Raw genomic sequence first — 22218 nt, forward strand, 5'->3', positions numbered from 1 at the left:
TCTCTCTCTCTCTCTCTCTCTCTCTCTCACTCTCCTTTTGGCCCTCTTCCATGCTCATGCTCTCCCTCTAAAATAAAAAAAAAAAGGAAAGAAAAGATTTTAAAAAATGCATTATAAACACAAATAATGTCTAGCATATTTCTCATTAAGCCTGAGTAATTAGAATTCCAGTACTCCTCCTCCTCCTCCTTTCTACTCCTCCTCTTCTTCTCCTTCTTCTTTTTTTTTTTTGTCATTTTAGCTTATACAATTAGAATGTGGTAGAAGGCTGATTGATACCTGTTTGTAATGTATAAAAAACAAATGCTAATAATTAATATTTATGTTGTATTTCACTATACAGTAATTTTGTAGGTCTGGTTTTTCTTTCATTATTATATTATAACACCATTATGACTATTAGAGTACTTTTATAAATGATGCTCAGAGATAATAATAGATCCAAGATCACTTAACTAAGGTGTGATTAGACTTGAGACTATGAATGAAGCAGTGATTACAATATTGATGTCCATTGTGGAGAAAGGGGAACCCTCTTGCACTGTTGATGGGAATGCAAACTGGTATAGCCGCTCTGGAAAATAGTCGCTAGGCTCCTCAGAAAGTCAAAGGTAGAACTACCCTATGACTCAGCAATTGCATTACTAGGTATTTATCCAAAGGGTACAAAAATGGTGATATGAAGGGGCACATATGCCCCAATGTTTAGAGCATAACTATCAACATTAGCCAGAGTATGGAAAGAGCCTGAATGTCCATTGACTGATAAATGGATAAAGAAGAACTGGTGTGTGTGTGTGTGTGTGTGTGTATACACACACAATGGAATATTACTCAGCCATCAAAAAGAATGAAATCTTGCCATTTGTAATGATATGGATAGAACTAGAGTATATTATGCTAAGTGAAAGAAGTCAGTCAGACAAAGACAAATGACATATGATTTCATTCATATGTGGAACTTAACTTAAGCAAAACAGATGAACATAGGGGAAGGGAAGGAAAAATAAAATAAGATAGAAACAGCAAGGGACACAAACCATAAGAGATTCTGAACTATAGAGAACTGAGGTTGCTAGAGGGGAGGTGGGTGGTGGGATGGGCTAAATGGGTCATGGGCATTTTAAGGAGGGCACTTGTTATGATTAGTACTGGATGTTGTATTTAAGTGATGAATCACTAAATTCTACTCCTGAAACCAATACTACACTATATGTATATGAACTAGTATGTAACTAGCTTAACTTAAATAAAATCTTAGAAAGAAGAAAAAAAGAATATTGATATTCAGCATTGCCATCAGTTCTCCCACTTAAGGCAAAATTCCTGTAAAGTGTCTAAAACAGTTGAATGTAAAATGAGAAGTGGAGAAAGAAAAAAAAACCTAGCCTCTACAAAGTTTTATATTTTCAATCTAGAAAATGTTTTTACTTTAATTGACATATGTCAGTTTTAACTAGTATTCGTAAATGGTTTCTGCTGCTGGTACAAGAATATGGTTCTTTCGTGCAGTTACATTTTTATTAGAACTATTTTTTTCATACTTTCTTATGCCACCTTGTTCTAACATAGCCTTTGGCATTTATCCTGATGATGACATGATCTCAAGAAATTTTGAGAAATTTATATTAATCCTTTTAAAATGTGCTATTGGGCAACATTATTTTCCCTACTGATGATTCATCATTGCATTTCCTATAAGAAGATCAGAAAACAGTAGATGTGAAATATATTCCCTTAATTTAAAAATTATTAAACTAATAGGACTAAATAGGGATTGCTTTTATTTTAACATAAATGATATTTTTTGTGCTGTTGTGATTTGCATATTGATTTAACTCAATTTGGAACATAATGCCACAGAGCCATGTCTCTCAACCCTTAATGAGCACCAAACCTATGAAACAGATTACTGGTCTCTTCACTCCCACATTTCAGATTCAGTAGGTCTGAATGATGCCTAAGAATTTGCTTTACTAGTAAGTTCACAGCAACTAATGCTGCTGGTCTGAGGACACACTTTGATATCCACTATGATAAGGTGTTAGTGACTGAGATGAAAGTTAGTTAGGTTTTCAAACCCAGCCTTAGAATATACTTGAAAGTAAATATGGTAATTTCTTTGTAATCTACATTTTTCCATCAGAGATTTGACAAAGTGACATGATTATTTTCATATAAAATAGATTCTAAACTGAATTAATTTAAATTTATGTCTGAGGATTAATTTTCTCTTTCTTAGAAGAATATTATTAGATTCACATTTAAAATTGCACATATTTTCTATGAAAATAAGTTTATATATATTGTTAATGGAATGATATAGAGAAATTTTCCACTTTTACATCAGTACTTACAGAATTTTAGATTCATTCATGAATTAAAACAAATATAAATATGTAGCCCCAAATACTATTGTTACACAGTACTAATTGATACTAACACTATTCCTACTTTCCCCTGATGATCAGGATTTCAGTTTAAGATATAGATGTGAGAAACTAAGGAATGGAAAAGGCTCATCTACTCAATCTCATGAGACACAAATATAATCGTCAATTTATAGACGAGAAAACGGAAGCTCTCTTCGTTAGCTATTTTAAATTGCTAATAAGAGAGACTGGCTTCTATCCCAAGGCTCTCCTATTCTGAGCCCATACTTTTTACATTGCATCATAGTACTTGGATCAGATCCATCTCTCTTAATACTTTAAATTCACAAAAATTATAGACTGGGACTTAACCATTTTCTTTCATACCAGAGATTCTAAGTGTCTGTAGAGAAAGGAAAAAAAATCACTTACAGTAGCCTTGAAGAAGATACAGTTGTGAACATTCATGGTATAGCTTGGTAAAAGTTAAAAGTTTGCTTTCTAAGTGCTATGTTAAAAATCATTATTGAAATTATAATTCTAAAATTCAGTCTAATATAAATCATTCTACTCATAGAGGAACTGTATGAATATTGCTTTTTCTCCTCCCCACCTGATTCCTTTCTGTTCCAGGCAATTGTGACTTACATTTTGTAACATTTTGCCTCTGATTTCATCAATCACATACTATCATCCTTTAGTGTCTGTTACATTTCTTCTGACAGAATCTCTTCCTTGCATAGTTTCATTTGTCATTAATTTCAGAACAAGGATCATATTTTATGTTGTCCTCAATAGGCAATATTCTTGACTTTTATATTAAAAAGTTTATGAGGTGCCTGGGTGGCTCAGGTGGTAAATGTCTGACTTGGGCTCAGGTCATGATGATCTCGACTTTCATGACTTTAAGCCCCGCTTGGGGCTTTGTGCTGACAGCTCAGAGCCTAGAGCCTGCTTTGGATCTCTCTCTTTCTGCCCCTTCCCTGCTCACACTGTGTCTCTCTCTCAAAAATAAATAAAAATTTTTTTAAAAATTTTGTTAAAAAGTCATCAATATGAATATTTCCATGTGGTATGGTAAGGGCTATGAGTTCTTGAGGTCATGCCATAATTTTGATAAAAATATAATTTAGCATAAATAAATATCTTCTCGTTGGGCCATAAAAATTAAATTATTAAAATAGATAATTATATGAGAAAAATTAATTACCTTATTATTAAATTTATAAATCTTTTTTTAAAATTTTTAAATGTTTATTTATTTTTGAGAGACAGAGAGAGCAGGAGCAGAGGAGGAGCAGAGAGATAAAGCAGGATCCAGGCTCTGAGCTGTCAGCACAGAGCCCGCCGCGGGGCTGAAACCCAGGAACCCTGAGATCAAGACCTGAGCAGACGTCGGACGCTTAACCAACTGAGCCACTTAGGCATCCCAGAATCTTTTATCATCTAAATGATTTGTAAATTTAATTGGGGCGCCTGGGTGGCACAGTTGGTTAAGCATCCGACTTCGGCTCAGGTCATGATCTCTTTGTTAGTGACTTCGAGCCACTTTGGGATCTGTGCTGACAGCTTGGAGCCTGCTTTGGGTTCTGTATCTCCCTCTCTCTCTGCCCCTCCCCCACTCATGCTCTGTTTCTCTGTTTCTCTTTTCTCTCTCTCTCAAAAATAAACAGACATTGAAAATTTTTTTTAAAGATTTTTCACGAATTATAGGTAAAAATACTATCTTAGGAGTTTTCTTAGGAAAAGTGGTTGTCAAAGGTCATTTGACTGTCAAACATTTGTAGAGGTTGTTTTTTAAATTTATAGGAAATATTTTAATGTATTTGAGCTTAGCACCAAAATATTTTATTGAATTCATGTATAATTTGAAACTCCCTTCTTCTAAAATTAGTGTATTTAAAAATTTATTATTTTTCTGTTGTAAATCCATATAAACCATGTCTTATTTCTAGCTTCATATTTATGTAACCAAATTTATCTATATTATGCTTTGCTGTTATAGTTAAATATTAAGCCGTGGTATTTTAAACTAACAAAATTATTTAGAATTCTGATAAATAAATCTTAATCCTAATTATTTTTGAACTCTGTTATATTAGCAAAACCAAACTTGCTCCATAGATAGTAATATGATTCTCTAATTCATACCTACTCTATGTGTTTTATTATTTCTCATTGCTTAGGGACCTCCTGGCTTACCTGGTCTCAAAGGTGACCCTGGCTCCAAGGGTGAGAAGGTGAGAATAAAAGCATATGTTATTACGATTTTTATATCCTACTAGCAGAGACAATAATTTTGCAGATTAGAATCATTCAAAAGGAAATTTCAAAGAATATCTTTGTCCTTCTAACCAAGGCAAAAGCTGTCAGTCCTCTGCTTCCCAGATGAATTTAGAGAAGAGAAAAAAAATACAAAGTCATAGTGAAAAATGTATTCAAACTCAATGTTATATGTTCTCAGTGTCCTCTTGTAGGAGCCATATGGAGAAAGCATATGGTTATACCAAAATAAGTCTTCAGAAAATAAACAGATGGAATAACAAAATGCCCAATTTATGTTTTTAAACATGAAAATAAAAAAGTTTAAACTAGAATACTTTTGAATAGTAATTTGATCTTCCAGAATGTACACTGAGTTGCACCAAATAATTATAGAAAATAAGCCTTTTTATAAAGGCATTAATGTGTTTTGGGTTATTTTTAAATCTCCTAATGTCTTTTAAAGACTACAGAGTCTCTGAAGAATAAAAATCATTTCATATAAAATATGCTTATTAAAATAATAAATTTTCAGTTGTTTATTTCATCAATATTACATATGGTCATTATTGGACTTTTAGGGAATTCCTTTTAAGTAAATGAAACACTGAAGATGATTCTTTAGATAGCATTTTGTTCCCTAATACTTCTCTCTATAAATAAAAGTCTCACAATGTAAGTGTAAACAACGCTGTTAGGCAAGAGGAAGGAGGTTCTTAATCCTAAATATCATTCAGAAAGGGTTAAAGTTATTATCATCTTTTTTTCTTTTATGTTCCATAAATTTAGTGTGCAGTTACTTTATGACTATAATTTAATACATGGTTAATTTACATATGGTCAAATTTCTTTTCTCTGCCTTCTATAGGGGCATCCTGGTTTAATTGGCCTGATTGGACCTCCAGGAGAACAAGGTGAAAAGGGTGACAGAGGACTCCCTGGAACTCAAGGATCTCCCGGAGCAAAGGGGGATGGAGTGAGTAAAGATATAAATTATTCTCCCACTCCTTTCCAAACATACACACACACACACCTGCATGCATTCCATTAAACGTGACTGCTCGAGTACAGCTCTGGCCGGGTCTAAGGGTCCCTGAAGGATGGACGGTGTCGGTGAGGGAGGGAGTGAGAGAGCCCTGAGGTTCTTTCTGGTCACCAGGCAGGCATCTCTGCCCTGTTGGTTTTGGTGTCTTTATTTATAGATCAAATGTTAACATGGCATCAGAAAATGGAATTTTTATAATGGATAGTTCTCTGTGATAAGATGTTTTAGAAAATGTACAGGAACAGGTCTTACAGAAGTATTCTTGCAGAACTTCCCCAATTATAGTGAGGTTGAGTAAGAAAATAACAGGGTGTTCTTAGTGAAAAACAGGATAACACACACATTTTAATAACACACACATTTTAATAACACTAAGATTAAGTCATAGGTTTGTAGATACTCTTATCCGTCCTCATCACAGCTGCCAGTGTCAGGGAAGGTGTTTGTGGAATGTAGGCCTTCAGGAAGAGGTTGCTACACATCACCAGTTAGCAAAGGTATATGTGGTAACTTATGTTCTGCTCTTATCTGTTTCTCCTCTCTAAGTTAGGCTCTTTGTCTCTGGGCATGACTTGATTTTCCAGTTATATTCTTTATGGTGCCAGAGAGCCAACCATACCTTTAAAGAGTTTAACTCATTTCCAATACATAGAATAGCCTTTTTGAGTGTATTTACCTTTGTGTCTATTTTTATGATGTCTTGAATAGCTAGGTCATGAAAGACATTTTTGGTTAGCTGATTTACATGTTGAGCTTATGAACCTTTTGGACTAACAACAGTAGAAACAGAATTGTACATGTAAAGGTCAATCTTATAATTATGAGTAAGGGTCATTAGCCTGTTTATAGCTCAAGGGAAAGTACGGAGGGAAACAGGACCTGCTGGAGACACGATGTCTGTTCCATTAATTAAAAGAAGGTCCCACAATAAGATCCTTCACAAGGTGCAATCATCATACCAGGGCCAGAATAAGGGGACAAGTCACGCCTGATACTGATCAACAAGGTACCTTAGGGCTCAGTGCTCAAGCAGAAATAATTGAGTGGGGGTGGATATCGGTCGTCATCTGATTCGCAAAAGACCGTGCAAACTTGCTTTAACCTCACCAGGAGTTTTCTCGACTAGTGGGCTCAGAATGGCTCCCAACACATGACCAACAAGGTGATTTAGAGCATCTTTAGCCTCTTTAAGTCTACGGTGTTTTCAAAAAGAAATTTATTTAACCTTAATCATTTAAAAATATGTCAAGTTGGAAATCATAAAAATTACAGTTCAGTAGTTAGAATTACACAATGTATTGAATCCCCAAAACATACAAATCATTATTCTGAAGGCTGCATAAGTATAAAGAAAGATAGAGACATTGTAGCAAATGAGAAAAAAATACAGATTGGCTTGCAAATTTATTTCCTAGATTCACAATGGAAAATTTTAGGTTATTCTTATATCCTTTTGAATAATCTAAGTTTGCAGTGTATGTTGTCCTGCAAAATAGAAATTGGCATAGCTGAGGAAAACTCTAATTTGGATGATTCTCTTTATAGGGAATTCCAGGCCCTGCTGGTCCCATAGGTCCACCTGGTCCTCCAGGCTTACCAGTAAGTGTGAGACAAAAGAATNCATATAAAATATGCACAAAATAATTCCATATATGTAAAATGACTGTATAAAAGGAAATGTATTATGTCATGAGACTGTCAATTAGAAGAGTAATAAGAAATTAGGGATGTTGAACAAGAAACATGCTGGAGACCCGCTCCAGCTGGTCCAGGGGTCCCCGAAGGATGGACGATGTCGGCGAAAGAGAGTGAGAGAGCCCCGAGATTCTTTCTGGTCACCAGGCAGGCATCTCCGTCCTGTCGGTTTTGATGTCTTTATTTATAGGTCAAATGATAACATGGCATCAGAAAATGGAATTCTTACAGTGGATAGTTCTCTGTGATAAGATGCTTTGGAAAATGTACAGAAACAGGTTTTACAGAAGTCTTCTTGCAGAACTGCCCCAGTTATAGTGAGGTTGAGTAANAGGGTGTTCTTAGTGAAAAACAGGATAACACACACATTTTAATAACACACACATTTTAATAACACTAAGATTAAGTCATAGGTTTGTAGATACTCTTATCCGTCCTCATCACAGCTGCCAGTGTCAGGGAAGGTGTTTGTGGAATGTAGGCCTTCAGGAAGAGGTTGCTACACATCACCAGTTAGCAAAGGTATATGTGGTAACTTATGTTCTGCTCTTATCTGTTTCTCCTCTCTAAGTTAGGCTCTTTGTCTCTGGGCATGACTTGATTTTCCAGTTATATTCTTTATGGTGCCAGAGAGCCAACCATACCTTTAAAGAGTTTAACTCATTTCCAATACATAGAATAGCCTTTTTGAGTGTATTTACCTTTGTGTCTATTTTTATGATGTCTTGAATAGCTAGGTCATGAAAGACATTTTTGGTTAGCTGATTTACATGTTGAGCTTATGAACCTTTTGGACTAACAACAGTAGAAACAGAATTGTACATGTAAAGGTCAATCTTATAATTATGAGTAAGGGTCATTAGCCTGTTTATAGCTCAAGGGAAAGTACGGAGGGAAACAGGACCTGCTGGAGACACGATGTCTGTTCCATTAATTAAAAGAAGGTCCCACAATAAGATCCTTCACAAGGTGCAATCATCATACCAGGGCCAGAATAAGGGGACAAGTCACGCCTGATACTGATCAACAAGGTACCTTAGGGCTCAGTGCTCAAGCAGAAATAATTGAGTGGGGGTGGATATCGGTCGTCATCTGATTCGCAAAAGACCGTGCAAACTTGCTTTAACCTCACCAGGAGTTTTCTCGACTAGTGGGCTCAGAATGGCTCCCAACACATGACCAACAAGGTGATTTAGAGCATCTTTAGCCTCTTTAAGTCTACGGTGTTTTCAAAAAGAAATTTATTTAACCTTAATCATTTAAAAATATGTCAAGTTGGAAATCATAAAAATTACAGTTCAGTAGTTAGAATTACACAATGTATTGAATCCCCAAAACATACAAATCATTATTCTGAAGGCTGCATAAGTATAAAGAAAGATAGAGACATTGTAGCAAATGAGAAAAAAATACAGATTGGCTTGCAAATTTATTTCCTAGATTCACAATGGAAAATTTTAGGTTATTCTTATATCCTTTTGAATAATCTAAGTTTGCAGTGTATGTTGTCCTGCAAAATAGAAATTGGCATAGCTGAGGAAAACTCTAATTTGGATGATTCTCTTTATAGGGAATTCCAGGCCCTGCTGGTCCCATAGGTCCACCTGGTCCTCCAGGCTTACCAGTAAGTGTGAGACAAAAGAATTTTATAAAGGAAACTTATAAAAATACCAAGAGTCATGATTCCTCCAGATTTTTATCTGTACTTTTGCCTTTGCATTTTTTCTAGGGTCCTCAAGGTCCAAAGGGTACCAAAGGCTCTACTGTAAGTACTTCCCCCTTTGGATTTTCATTGTTCCCTGAAGCCTACTCAAATGCCTTATTCTCTTTTAATCTTGTTCCTTTTGTTCCTAACAGGGACCTGCTGGCCAGAAGGGTGACAGTGGTCTTCCAGGGCCTCCTGGGCCTCCGGTAAGTGCATGGTAACAAGAGTGACGTTACGGCAGCTCGCATCCTAAGACTGCCAGTGATTTCTCCGAATTTGTAAGAAGGATGAGAAAAGACATTCTGTCAAAGTGCTGATTTTCCTAGGAAAGAGCAACTACATTAATTACATAATCAGATCCACATGCCAAGACTTGTCTTATAATTGATGATTAACTGTATATTATGATAATCTGTTTTTATTTATTTTTCAAGAAAATTATATACCTTTTATTGTCATGTTTTTATGAAAGCAACTGATTGTAGGCCACAAAAATACACACACACACACACATAGATATATGTGTGTGTGTGCACATACACACACACACTAGGAATAAAGACAAAAATTCAGATATTTGGCAAAAATTCAGGAATTTGGCATTCCCTACTGTATCTAGGTCCCATGTAACTACTAAGTGATTGATAGATCCATGTGAAATAATGTTAGTCTCCTTTCTTGAGTGTGTTTCCAAACTATGTGTGTATTAGTTTGCTAGGGCTGCCATAAGAGGCACCACAAAGAGGGGCCTTAAATAATAGAAATGTACTCTAACAATTCTAGAGGCCATGATTCTTAGATCAGAGTGTGGGCAGCACTGGTCCCTTCTGAGTGCTGTGAAGGAATGTCTGTCCCATGGCCCTGTCCTTGGGTTATAGATGGCTGTCTTCTCCTATCTTTCCCTCCAAATTCTATCTATGTGTGCCTCTGCACCAAAATTTCCTCCTTTTATATGGATACCAGTCATATTAGATGGTTTCCCATTGGCAGAGACCCACCCTAATGCCTTTACATTTACTTAACTAATTAGATCTACAGCAACCCCATTTCAAAATAAGATCTTATTCTAAGTACTGGGGCTCACGGCTTCTACGTATGAACTTTTGTGGGACACAATCATAACAATATGGATTTAACTATTTGGTATAGTTCTACTCTTAGACATATGCAAATTCAAATCGATCTGCATTTCTTAAGTTTTTTTTANACCTGAGCTGAAGTCGGCTGCTTAACCGACTGAGCCACCCAGGCGCCCCTAATTTACAGTTTTAAGTTTTATTTTGAAATAAGTTACTGTGTATTTTTAAAAGTTTAATGTTTCATTATATAAATTATTATCAAGCACAAGAGACAACTTATTAGGTAGGATAAGAACCTTAAGGGGCGCCTGGGTGGCTCAGTCGGTTAAGTGTCTGACTTCAGCTCGGGTCATGATCTCACAGTTCATGGGTTCAAGCCCCACGTCGGGGCTGTCTGTGCTGACAGCCGCCTCAGAGCCTGGAGCCTGGTTCAGATCCTGTGTCTCCCTCTCTCTCTGACCCTTCCCTGCTCACGCTGTGTCTCTGTCTCTCAGAAATAAATAAAAAAAAATATTAAAAGAAAAAAAGAACCTTAAAATGGTGTTTTAATCTTCAGAGATGAAAATCTAATTGTGGAGATAGGACACATAAATGAGGACTAATTAATAAATAAGAAAGCGACACACAATATATCCACAAAAATCTAGTTTACATTACCTTATAAGAAAAAGGTCCAGGGGCACGTCGGTGGCCCAGACGCTTAATTGTCCATCTCAGGTCATGATTTTATAGTTCATGACTTTAAGGTCTGTGTCGGACTCTGCACTGACAGTGCAGAGCCTCCTTGAGATCCTCTCTCTCCCTTTCTCTGCTTCTCCCCTGCTCACGCTATCTCTGTTTCTCTTGGAATAAATAAATAAAATTTTTAAAAAAGGAAACAAAAAAGGTCCAGATATCATCTGATTTGTGGATCTACTTCAGTATCTCCACTAGATTCTTTTTAAAATAACTTAACAGTTTATATGTATTTATACTTGTATGTAGTAACAATTAGAGAAAATATTGAAAGTAGGAAAAACACTGAGAAGCTAAACCAACTATAATTTTTCATAATAATGACTTAACCAGTAATAATTATGAAGAATATTTTACCTTAGGTAGCAATTACATGCACATTACCTCTTTTGCAGGGTCCACCTGGTGAAGTCATTCAGCCTTTACCAATCTTGTCGCCCAAAAAAACAAGAAGACATGCCGAAAACATGCAAGCAGATGCAGGTGATAATATTCTTGATTACTCAGATGGAATGGAGGAAATATTTGGTTCCCTCAATTCCCTGAAACAAGACATCGAACATATGAAGTTTCCCATGGGTACGCAAACTAACCCAGCTCGAACTTGCAAAGACCTGCAACTCAGCCATCCCGACTTCCCAGATGGTAGGTTAATAATACATGACACAGACAAACTACTGAGCCTCTAAGTTTCGAAGGTGCATGGTCAGCCCATTACTTCTAGTTAAATGTTTAATATAGAATCTAAATAAAACTAAACCAAATGATTATTAGTTCCAATCCTGTAGACAGAAAAGGTCCTTTACACTGTGTAATTCAGGAACTGCTTCAGAAAATCCTTGCCTGTTTACATAAGGTTTCATTAAATTATGACAAGACCATTTGGGGATGAATACAGATAACAAATGCATTTTTCCCTATAATAAGCATCATAGGATGGGTTTTATGTGCGCACACATGTGTGCACATTAGTATTTAATTATTTATATTCTGTAACCTAACTTATTTTACCTTGATATGAATAAAGTTAACATGATTAATAGCATAACTGAATCATATTTGACCTATCAGTTTAACAATGATTTGGTGAACAGAATATTTAAGACTTAAGATAGCAGCTTGGGGCAAAAATTTATGTCATTGATCCACAAATAATCAGAACTGTGAACAATTTATTTGTGATAATAATCAGGATAATTTATTGTACCTACTGTTTAACATAAATCTTCTCATACCCATCCAGAGAAGGAAACAGTTTCAAGTATCCTGAGTTAGTTAATAAACTCACACAATTACTAAACTAACAAGGAGAAGATATTTATGTGGTCTTAAATCGCCCACTTTATGTGAAAATATTTTGTCACTCTTTTTACTCTTGGGGCAATATTATTTTGCACTATCAATCACATAAGAATGTTATAACTGAGATCTAAATAACTCAGTACAGAGAGAAAAGTTTAATGTGATTCAGAAACAGCCACCACCATAAAGGAAAATGTCATAAAATCTTCCTATCTTAATCAAGCATAGCCTTTTAAAACTAAAGCACAGGTAGCTATTAAGGGCTCCATTCAAACTAATGTCCAAGGTTTTCAAATTTATTGTATGTTTATTTGAAAAAGATATGTGTAGTTCAATAGTAATTCAGTGATTTATAAAGAGAATGATTCAGACTTCTGCTCTTGCTAGGACAATCATACATAACTGAAGTTCAAATGTAAAAGATTATAACACGTATAAAACGACATAGGATTAATTAAAACCTGAGCAGTCAAGAAAAGTTTTTGTGAATTTTGGGAATCAAAAGCTCATCGTGGGCTACAGTTCCCTGTGGTTTCCATATAATGAGTAGTGTTATTAATTCCTTAATAGGTTAATTAATTGCAATTAAATATTAATTAATTGATTTAGCAGAGTCAGGCACTGCTCTTCAGGCAGAGATTTGTAGACACAGAGAAGAAATAATGCCCTTGAGCTACTAGTATCAAATGAAGGAGATAGGAAAAGCATAAGTATTAATAATAGCATATTATTACAGATACTGTGAGAAAAAATGAGTCTATAGATCCGTAAGGATGGTCCATTTTGGGTAAACAGATGTTAATATTTGAGGAGGTGACATTTAAGCTGAAACCTTAAAGAGGTAGCCAGTCATGCAAAGAATCAAAAGGGTTATTCAGGCAGAGAATATGGGTCATTTGACAGCTTTGATGAGGACAAGATTTTGGTGCCTTCAAGGAACTGAAAGGTCTCTATGGCTAAACAATAGTGAGCAAAGTGGAAAGTGACTTGAAGTAATTTGGAAGGAAGAAAGGTGAAATCAAAGGAAGCTGTTGGATTAATCTAGGCAAGAAATTACTGGTGACTTAATTTAGGGATTTGACAGTAAAAATAAGAGATGAATAAATTAGAGGTAAATTGGACATGGTTTCCATAGTATACTAGAATTCATAGTTCACTAGAATTTAGTGAACAGACGTATCTTAGTTATTAAGCTATGTTTATGTTATCTGAAGGAAACTTAATGACAGTATTAACCAACTAAATCAAGAGAAAAAGTGCTTACCACAGAATTCAAAAATATAGATGCACCTGGGTGGCTCAGTCAGTTAAGCATCTGACTTTGGCTCAAGTCACGATCTACAGTTCGTGAGTTCAAGCCTCACGTCGGGCTCTGTGCTGACAGCTTGGAGCCGGGAGCCTGCTTCAGATTCTGTGTCTCCCTTTCTGCCCCTCCCCTGCTCATGCTCTGTCTCTCTCTCTCTGAAAAATAAGCTAAAAACTTTTTTAAAATGACTTCAAAATTTTATATTTGTAAAAACCATAAGAACTATCAAACAAACAATAGAAGGGTTACTCTAGTTGGTAAAATACTAGATGATATTTAATTTTTTCCTGAGGGTTTCAATTTGTTCCAGATGTGAATCTATAAATGGTGCAATCAGAAAAAGTGGAAATGCTTTTGTCAAATAAATATTTCAATTGACATATAATAAAAGCTAATTGACTATTAGAGTAATTTCCTTACTGATATACAGTAATAGTAAAAGATAAAGCTATTGCTAATGGATTTTCAAGAGTTGTAGTTCTAAGCTAAACAGCGAGAGACTTCAGAATGTCAAAAATTAATAACCAGGAGATTCACATAGTTCAAACTAATATTTGAAAAGAAGTGGCAGCATGAAAAATAGTAGGAGGGAAGCAAAGTATCATTTCATGTGTGTATCAGTTCTGTCTCCCAATAACTGTTGGCAACAAAAACCATATTGTCAATGATTTTAAAATAGTTTTATGTTATTTCCACTACCTACCATTGTTATTCATCTAACACCAAATTAATGGTCATGGTCATTCACAGGATAAAATTTGCTCTCCATGAATAGCAAATTATATTTAAATATAGAAAATAGACCTTATTTTTAGGATCTAATTCAAAGGGGGAGTCCATTTACTACAAGAAGTTTATGCTATAAAGTAAAGCAAAGGCGCCTGGGTGGCTCAGTCACTTAAGTGTATTACTTCAGCTCAGGTCCTGATCTTGCCGTTCGTGAGTTTGAGCCTGGCATCAGGCTCTGTGCAGACAGCTTGGATCCTGGAGCCTGCTTTGGATTCTGTGTTTATTATTTTTGAGTGAGTGAGTGAGAGAGAGAGGGAGGGAGAGGGAGGGAGAGAGGGAAGGAGAGGCAGAGCAAGCAGGGTAGAGCAGAGGGAGTGAGACAGAATCTGAAGCAGGCTCCAGGCTTTGAGCTGTCAGCAGAGCCCGACCCAGGGCTCAAATCCAAGAACCTTGAGATCATGACCTGTGCTGAAGTCAGATGCTCAACCAACTGAGCCACCTAGTCACCGCCCTACCCAAAAAATTATAAATAATGCAAAAAATGATTCTTGAGGCTAAGCAGATTCTACCATCTCCATTGTTACAAATGAATAAACCAAGGAAAAATACAGTGATTATTATACATAGATTACTTAAGTAGTAAATAATACATATAAGATTTAGGAGTAAGATTCTCTGATTCCAATATGCATGCAGTTTATTACAGTGGATAATTAAATGTTAATATTTGAGGAGGGGACATTTAAGCTGAAACCTAAAAGTAACAAGCAGGCTAGGAATAACAGAGTGTTCCAGGCAAAGTGCTTGGGCAAAGCTTTGATGCAGACAGGACAAAGGCTCACTCTTTAACTCTTCAAACTCATACCCCAATATGACCAAAAGCATAAAAGGGATTCTTATAGAAAAGGATCCATTAATATTAGTTTTCCTTTATTTCTCTTTCTAATAAAATTTGATAGATCATGCAATCAATTTTTATTTAAATGTATTTGACATATGTTTTCCTACTTCTAGGTGAATACTGGATTGATCCCAACCAAGGCTGCTCAGGAGATTCCTTCAAAGTTTACTGTAATTTCACTTCTGGTGGCGAGACTTGCATTTATCCAGACAAAAAATCTGAGGGAGTAAGTACCAGTCTGTTTTGGTGGTGACTGTTGACAGTTCCTGCCATGTTTTTGCAATATTGAACTAAACAGGAAAATTATACTGTCATATTTTCATTTATCTGCTTTTCTTACAGGGTAATTAGAGCATTTCATTTGCATAAACATGAATAAGACACCAAAGTGATGCACAGAGTTAACAAATACTTCTCTCCTTTATTTTCTACCCAGATGTAGTCTTTATGCACCTGCTGTGCTCTAAAATTCTATGGTTTTTCATGACACAGCACAGCTGATGCTCAAATTTTAGTGCATGTATAGTACTCTTCATTCCGATGCCATGACATAACTCACAGCTGTATATGATGTTCAAAATACACAATTTATAATCTTTTACATAAAATAAGAGTATTGTGTGCATTTGCATACTTTTTAAATGTTTAGTCTCTTCAAACACATTTCTTGATTTTCACTTAGTGGTATCAAAATTTTTGTGCTAAAGGCAACTTCGTAATATAGGGAAAGATTTTTCACTAGTGTAATTATATTCTGCAAACAGTTTCTGGTGGTAAATGTTGCCTTTATTTGTATTCTTTTAATAAATCACATTCTTAGTAAATGGTGTGGGCATACAGAGGCACAGAAACTCCTTACGGCAAGGCAAGTAGCGTTCAGTGTGGCTAATCTCTTTAGGAGGGAAGCTAAGTGCTTGACTAAAGGTTGGGTAGTAGGAGCAGGAGACAAAGCAATTTCTGTTTCCCATCCAGACTTGGCAGCAAAGCATAATAAAGTTCCTGTAGCCCCCAAAGAAATAAGGGATCATGGAAAATGCCTCCCTTTACACTGACAACTCAAATTCCCATAGTGAAGCCTTATATACTCTTATATTTAGTTGATCTTGCAAAGCAAAACAATAAATGCAGATCTATAAAGGATTCTAAACATTCGTCCCAGCAGGAGATGATTAGGCTTGCTTCCTGCAATGACTTTTCCAGAGCATGGCAGCCTTGGTTACTGGCTGCATGCTTTCAGGATGCCTCCCTTTCCCCTGAAATACTGATGGGATCTGCCTTGATGGCTGATTCCAACTGGTATTGTGAGGGGTTCCTTTGCAAGGGGTTGTTTATGAGTTCCACCATGGTCCCCTACAGCCTTCTGCAGATTATTAGTTTGCCTTCTGCAGGTTATTCTCCCCTCCCCCCAAACCCTTCTTCTTTATGAGCAATTAAAGAAAACAGGAAGAAACTGACTCAATCTTCACTAAGTGCGAATTCACAGGATCTATCTCCAATTTGGGTGTTTATCTCATTTTCTATAATTCAGGATAGACCGTTTTAAAACTTCTTTGGCATCTTAGCCTTACAGAAAATTGCCAATACATGCATAAACAGTACTGTTCACATTTTTACCTAGTTTCTAATTTTCCTGTTCCTCTGCAACAGGTAAGAATATCATCGTGGCCAAAGGAGAAACCAGGAAGCTGGTTTAGTGAATTTAAGAGAGGAAAACTGGTATGTAATTACCTCAACATAAAATGGTTTACCTTAAACTTCATAAATGAAGCTCAAATTATATATCTTAGACCCTGACTGTGAAAGTCTGAGTTATACTATCTGGGATTCTATGTGTTCTCTGGTTTGCTCCTTCTATATCTCTTAGACTACAGATTTATTTTAGAGAAGTCTAAACGTTTTGTATCAAAATACATGGAAATATGCTACATTCAATAAAATAATATCAGATAAAGTATGCATTTCATTAACTACCTGATAGACATCATAAAAAATGAATTATGTTATAAATACCAGGTAAAGAGAATATAATATGCATTTAGTATCTCAGACTTTATATCATTTTTTGTTTGAAACATAATTTTTTTCAGTAAAAACTTTTGGAAGGGGAAATTCTTTTTTTCTGATTATTACATTTAGCAGTAAACTGACTGACGTGACCTTTTATTTGGATTATAGTAAAAGTTTATTTAGATATTTTTAAACAATTACTAGTTCACTATTAATAATTTTACAGGTATTTTAAGATTAGATACCAAAACTAAATTTATATTATAAAAGCTGTTTAAAAATATATGTGTTTAAATAATAATAAGAATGTATATAAATGAAAGTTTCACACTTATCCAGATAATTATTCAATGTTCAATGTTCTTTAAGAAGCTATTATTTTCCATTGATGACTGTTTTACAGTTATTCCTCCTATGCAAAACCTACACATGTTAATTAACAATTTTAATGAAGTTCTCCACTTGACATAACTCTTCAGTTCAATCTTCAATTTATACATTAAATATCCATGTAACATTCTTAACTGTGTAGAATTTAAAACTACATACACAGAACTGTGTGCGTGGTGTTATTTTTTGTTGTTGTTGTTTTGGTTTGTTTACCTTAGTATCCATTTCCCAAGTAGTTTTTCTTTTTCTTTAGCTGAACAAGGGTCCTCATTATCTGAGCTGTTAATCAGTGTGGATTAAGTAAATTCAACAATAAAAGAAGAAAGCCGTAGATAATTACTTTTACATTAATCTATAGTCTAGGTAAATTTCCTACTCAATATTTTTAAAAAATCTGTTTATATGTTTCAGCTGACCTCAGTCTTTCAATTTTGCCCAATAAAACAATTTGTGAATTTAATGAAGGGTTTTAATATTTTTTACTTAAAACGACTTTCCTGCCCTGAATGCAAAATAAGTACTTACCGACTCAAGAAATATTCTCTTGTGTTGTCTTGGGCATTATGCTTGGTGCTGGTGACACAGTGATGAATAAGTACATCATCTAAGAACGAACGTTTAAACAGGCAGGGCTGTGCTGGAAATAAAAGACCAAACATCTTAGGAAACTATGGAAAAAAAAAATGCAAGAACATGTTTAAAAATTTGGATCAAGTGGATGTACTATGAAATTTTTTGAAGGAGTAGGTTAATTAAAAATATATAAAAATAGGTAATTTTTTCATTGCACTGAGATTCCTCAGTTCTAATTGTTTTGTTTTACTATTTTGCCACTCTATAATTAATTTAAGAAGATACACAGCAGAGCCTGGGTGTCTGTTAAGCCTCTGATCTCAGCTCAGATCATGATCTCACAGGTTCATCCTTGGAGCCCGGCCTCAGGTTCTATACTGACACTGTGGAGCCCACTTAGGATTCTCTCTCTCCTGCTCTGTCTGCCCCTCTCCTACACATGTACATGCACTCTCCCTCTTTCTCAAAATAAATATACTTTTAAAAACTAAAATAAGTAAAAAGATACACAAATATAGTGAAAGATCTCTTGGAAACAAAAGCTTTTTTGGAGATTTTTAATGATTAGGACAATGAAGCATTGAAATAAAGTGAATTCTTTTCAAAGATAAGTAGTGCTCATAGTAACTCAGGTGGGAGTACAATAGTGATTTCATAAAATCCTGTCTCTGGGTCTTATGACCTTCCTTGCCTACTTTCATTCCCTAAGTTAAAATGGGCCTATTGATTCATCCACCTGCTTCTGGGATCACAGTTCACGGTTGACAGTGATTTTATTCTTTTATAACATAAAAGAGTAAATGAATATATGTGTGTCTTTTTATTACTTTATTCCCAGCTTTCCTATTTAGATGTTGAAGGAAATTCCATTAATATGGTGCAAATGACATTCCTGAAACTGCTGACTGCCTCTGCGCGGCAGAATTTCACCTACACCTGTCATCAGTCAGCAGCCTGGTATGACGTGTCATCAGGAAGTTATGACAAAGCACTTCGGTTCTTGGGATCAAATGATGAGGAGATGTCCTATGACAACAACCCTTTCATCAAAGCACTGTATGATGGCTGTGCGGTGAGTGTAATCACTTGCCTTCTTTCACAGGGCGAGAGGCTGTGTGCAACCTACTCAGCTTGGTCTGCATCCGGATTCTCGCATGAAATGGATGCCTGTTGTTTTTAGGATCTGATTCTTAACAGTGGCATATTAAAATACAGTATATTAGAAGCCACTAATATTCACGCGTGCTCACTCACTCACACACACACACACACACACACAAATTCTGAAACATACATATAGACACATTTAAAAGCCACAACAGAAGGTAAATTTTAGATCATATCTATTTGTATGGAATTATTCCTGATATTTGAATACTATTATAGCTAGCCATTCTTCAAATAAAAATAATCAAAATAATCAATTTGCTTCCTTCATCCATGATTCTAAAATGACAAAGGAATCAGCACTATATCATTACACCATAGCTAATACTCACCCCTGTATTTTGTCTCTAAAGGCTTGTCTGTTGGGACTGTGTTATACCAGGTTAGGCAGTTACTATCATTTTTGTTATTTCTATCTTCTGGAACTATCCTTTGCATACAATGGGAATTTCATTTAAAAAAATGATACAGAAAGCACACTAAAAAACTCGTTGGTTTAGCTGTGACTAAAAAGAAATCACAGTTATAAATAAATAGGCTCATGCCTTCAACAAAGTGAGTATGGTACCCACAGATCAAAGAGAAAAGAAAGCATATAGAAAGTAGCAAGTATTTGGATTTCCCAATAGTAATGTACTTATAATCATTCATAAAATTAATGTATATCAGCAGATATGCTTTGACTTTTGACCTCATGCACTACAATTTCTATTACGTATTTTTTTCTTAATCCTTGACTATATATTTATGTACACACACGTATATATATGTATATATATAGGTGATTATAATGGTAAGAATATATTCTTATGTAGGAGTCTAACCCAATACTCACATCAGTTTTCATATTAAACTATATTTATCAATTCAATAAGATTCTCTTCACCTGTGCAGTATATCCAAATATTATAGATGAGTGGTAACAACTGATTATTAAGTGCAGTGGTCAACATTTGAAATTTAAAACTACACATAACATCAGTGATAACAAGAGTTAATTACAACACGGATAATGGAAATCTGAGTCTTACTCTCTTCTTTCTTACCTTCTTGCCTCCATTCAAAGGCTTAAGAAAAAAACAGCATATATGTTAAAAGCATGAAATGATTGTATAAATTTTTCTTTCTGCTTAATTTTACAGTCCAGAAAAGGCTATGAAAAAACTGTGATTGAAATCAATACACCGAAAATTGATCAAGTACCTATCGTTGACGTAATGATCAATGACTTTGGTGATCAGAATCAGAAATTTGGATTTGAAGTTGGTCCTGTTTGTTTTCTTGGCTAAGATTAGGACAAAGAACATCCGAAATCAACAGAAAAAAATACCTTGGTGCCACCAAGCCATTTTATGCCACATGCAAGTTTTGAACAAGGATGGTATAGAAAACAACTTGCTACGTATATATGTACCGATTAGAAATCCCAATACCCTTGTGGGGGCAGAGTCACATGACAAAAGCTTCGAAAATCATAAAAATATAAGATAGTGTGGCTGAGATGGAAACAGACCTTATTCTTGATTCCCAATTTTCATCTCTCCTTTTCCTATTTGGATTTCTTTGGTGCTGTAGAAAAAAAAAAAAAAACAGAACAATATATATTCATAAATGATATGGTGCTCATTCCCATCCATCAAGGATGTGCTAAAACAGTGTGTTTAATAAACTGTAATTATTTTATGTACAGTTCTATACTGTTATCTGTGTCCATTTCCAAAACTTGCACGTGTCTCTGAATTCCATCTGACTCTAATTTTATGACAATTGCAGAACTATCATGGCAATAAATATATGTATTATGAAAAAATAAAGTTGTAATTTCTGATGACTCTAAGTCCCTTTCTTTGATTAATAATAAAATGCCTTTGTATATATTGATGTTGAAGAGTTCAATTATTTGATGTCGCCAACAAATTTCTCAGAGGGGCAAAAACCTAGAAGATTCTTGGAAGCACACTTGGATCAACTCTACTGACAGTAACTTTGCTGAATTTCAGCCAAAAATATCATGCATTTTGATGCTTTATTCAGTGCTATACCTCAACTCTTTTCTTTTCGAGTCCAGGATTTCACAGGATACTTGTATATATGGAAAATAAGCAAGTTTATATTTTTGGACAGGAAAATATGTATGCAAAGCTATTTTAACAAAGGGATGCCTCCATCAAACAACCAGATGTACAATTTTTTTAACAACGTATCTCATATCTTTGTTTTCAGTGTGCTTCAACCTGCAGATTAATATTAAAAGATGGGAACTATGCAATTATTTATGAATTTGTTCATTGTTATAATTCTTAATCAATTCTTGAATTTGATTCCAAGTTGCATATTATAATAGTGTTCAAATATTATTTTGCCTGCACCTGCCCAACAAATACTATTCCTTTTCTTTCAAAATAATATCACACATTATTTGACCTAATTCCTAAATAACATATGGGTGGATTGTTACTAACAGTGCTTGTTTTAAGAGTCATACTTATTAAAACAATCAAAACCTTTTTTTTCCCCCACTAAGCTATTTTCTTCCAGGTAGCCTGATATAGCAATAAAATTTAAAAATTACAAATTGAACTTTGTATCTATTTTAAGTAATATATGTAAGACTTGAAAATAAATGTTTTATTTCTTATATGAAGTGTTAAATTAATTGATACCAGATTTCACTGGAACATTTTCAACTGATAATTTATCACAAAAGAACATACCTGTAATATTGAAATTAAAACGTGAACACTTGTCATTCAGAAATTCTTTTATTTTTGAAATCAAGTTTGTAAATGTCCTCTCAAGAAGGGAGATATGAATCTATAAATAAACTCAAGTCTTGTCTACCTGGATTGGTCATTCTCTTTCTTAAATAGGTTCCAAATTGCTTTCTCTTGCAGAAAAGGTTTTGATTCTGTTTCTTGACCATCCAGATTAGAATAGTTTTACACTTTTG

At 34.9% G+C, this 22218-nt stretch overlaps 1 protein-coding gene across 1 annotated transcript in view; it reads left to right on the forward strand.

Annotated features, from left to right (window-relative positions):
* COL11A1 (collagen type XI alpha 1 chain) overlaps window positions 1-21524 on the forward strand; it is a 210683-nt gene extending 189159 nt beyond the window's left edge. Inside the window, exons 58-67 of the mRNA XM_077746071.1 lie at window positions 4559-4612; window positions 5503-5610; window positions 7225-7278; window positions 9104-9139; window positions 9232-9285; window positions 11289-11538; window positions 15245-15357; window positions 16779-16847; window positions 18940-19173; window positions 20411-21524. Coding sequence (XP_077602197.1) covers window positions 4559-4612; window positions 5503-5610; window positions 7225-7278; window positions 9104-9139; window positions 9232-9285; window positions 11289-11538; window positions 15245-15357; window positions 16779-16847; window positions 18940-19173; window positions 20411-20557 — 1119 coding nt within the window. The 3' untranslated portion in view covers window positions 20558-21524. The remainder of the gene's footprint in view (window positions 1-4558; window positions 4613-5502; window positions 5611-7224; window positions 7279-9103; window positions 9140-9231; window positions 9286-11288; window positions 11539-15244; window positions 15358-16778; window positions 16848-18939; window positions 19174-20410) is intronic.
* The last annotated feature ends 694 nt before the right edge of the window (window positions 21525-22218 follow it).

Source organism: Crocuta crocuta, unplaced genomic scaffold (genome assembly GCF_008692635.1).
Source record: "Crocuta crocuta isolate KB4526 unplaced genomic scaffold, BGI_CrCroc_1.0 scaffold48, whole genome shotgun sequence".
Classification (NCBI taxonomy): domain Eukaryota; kingdom Metazoa; phylum Chordata; class Mammalia; order Carnivora; family Hyaenidae; genus Crocuta; species Crocuta crocuta.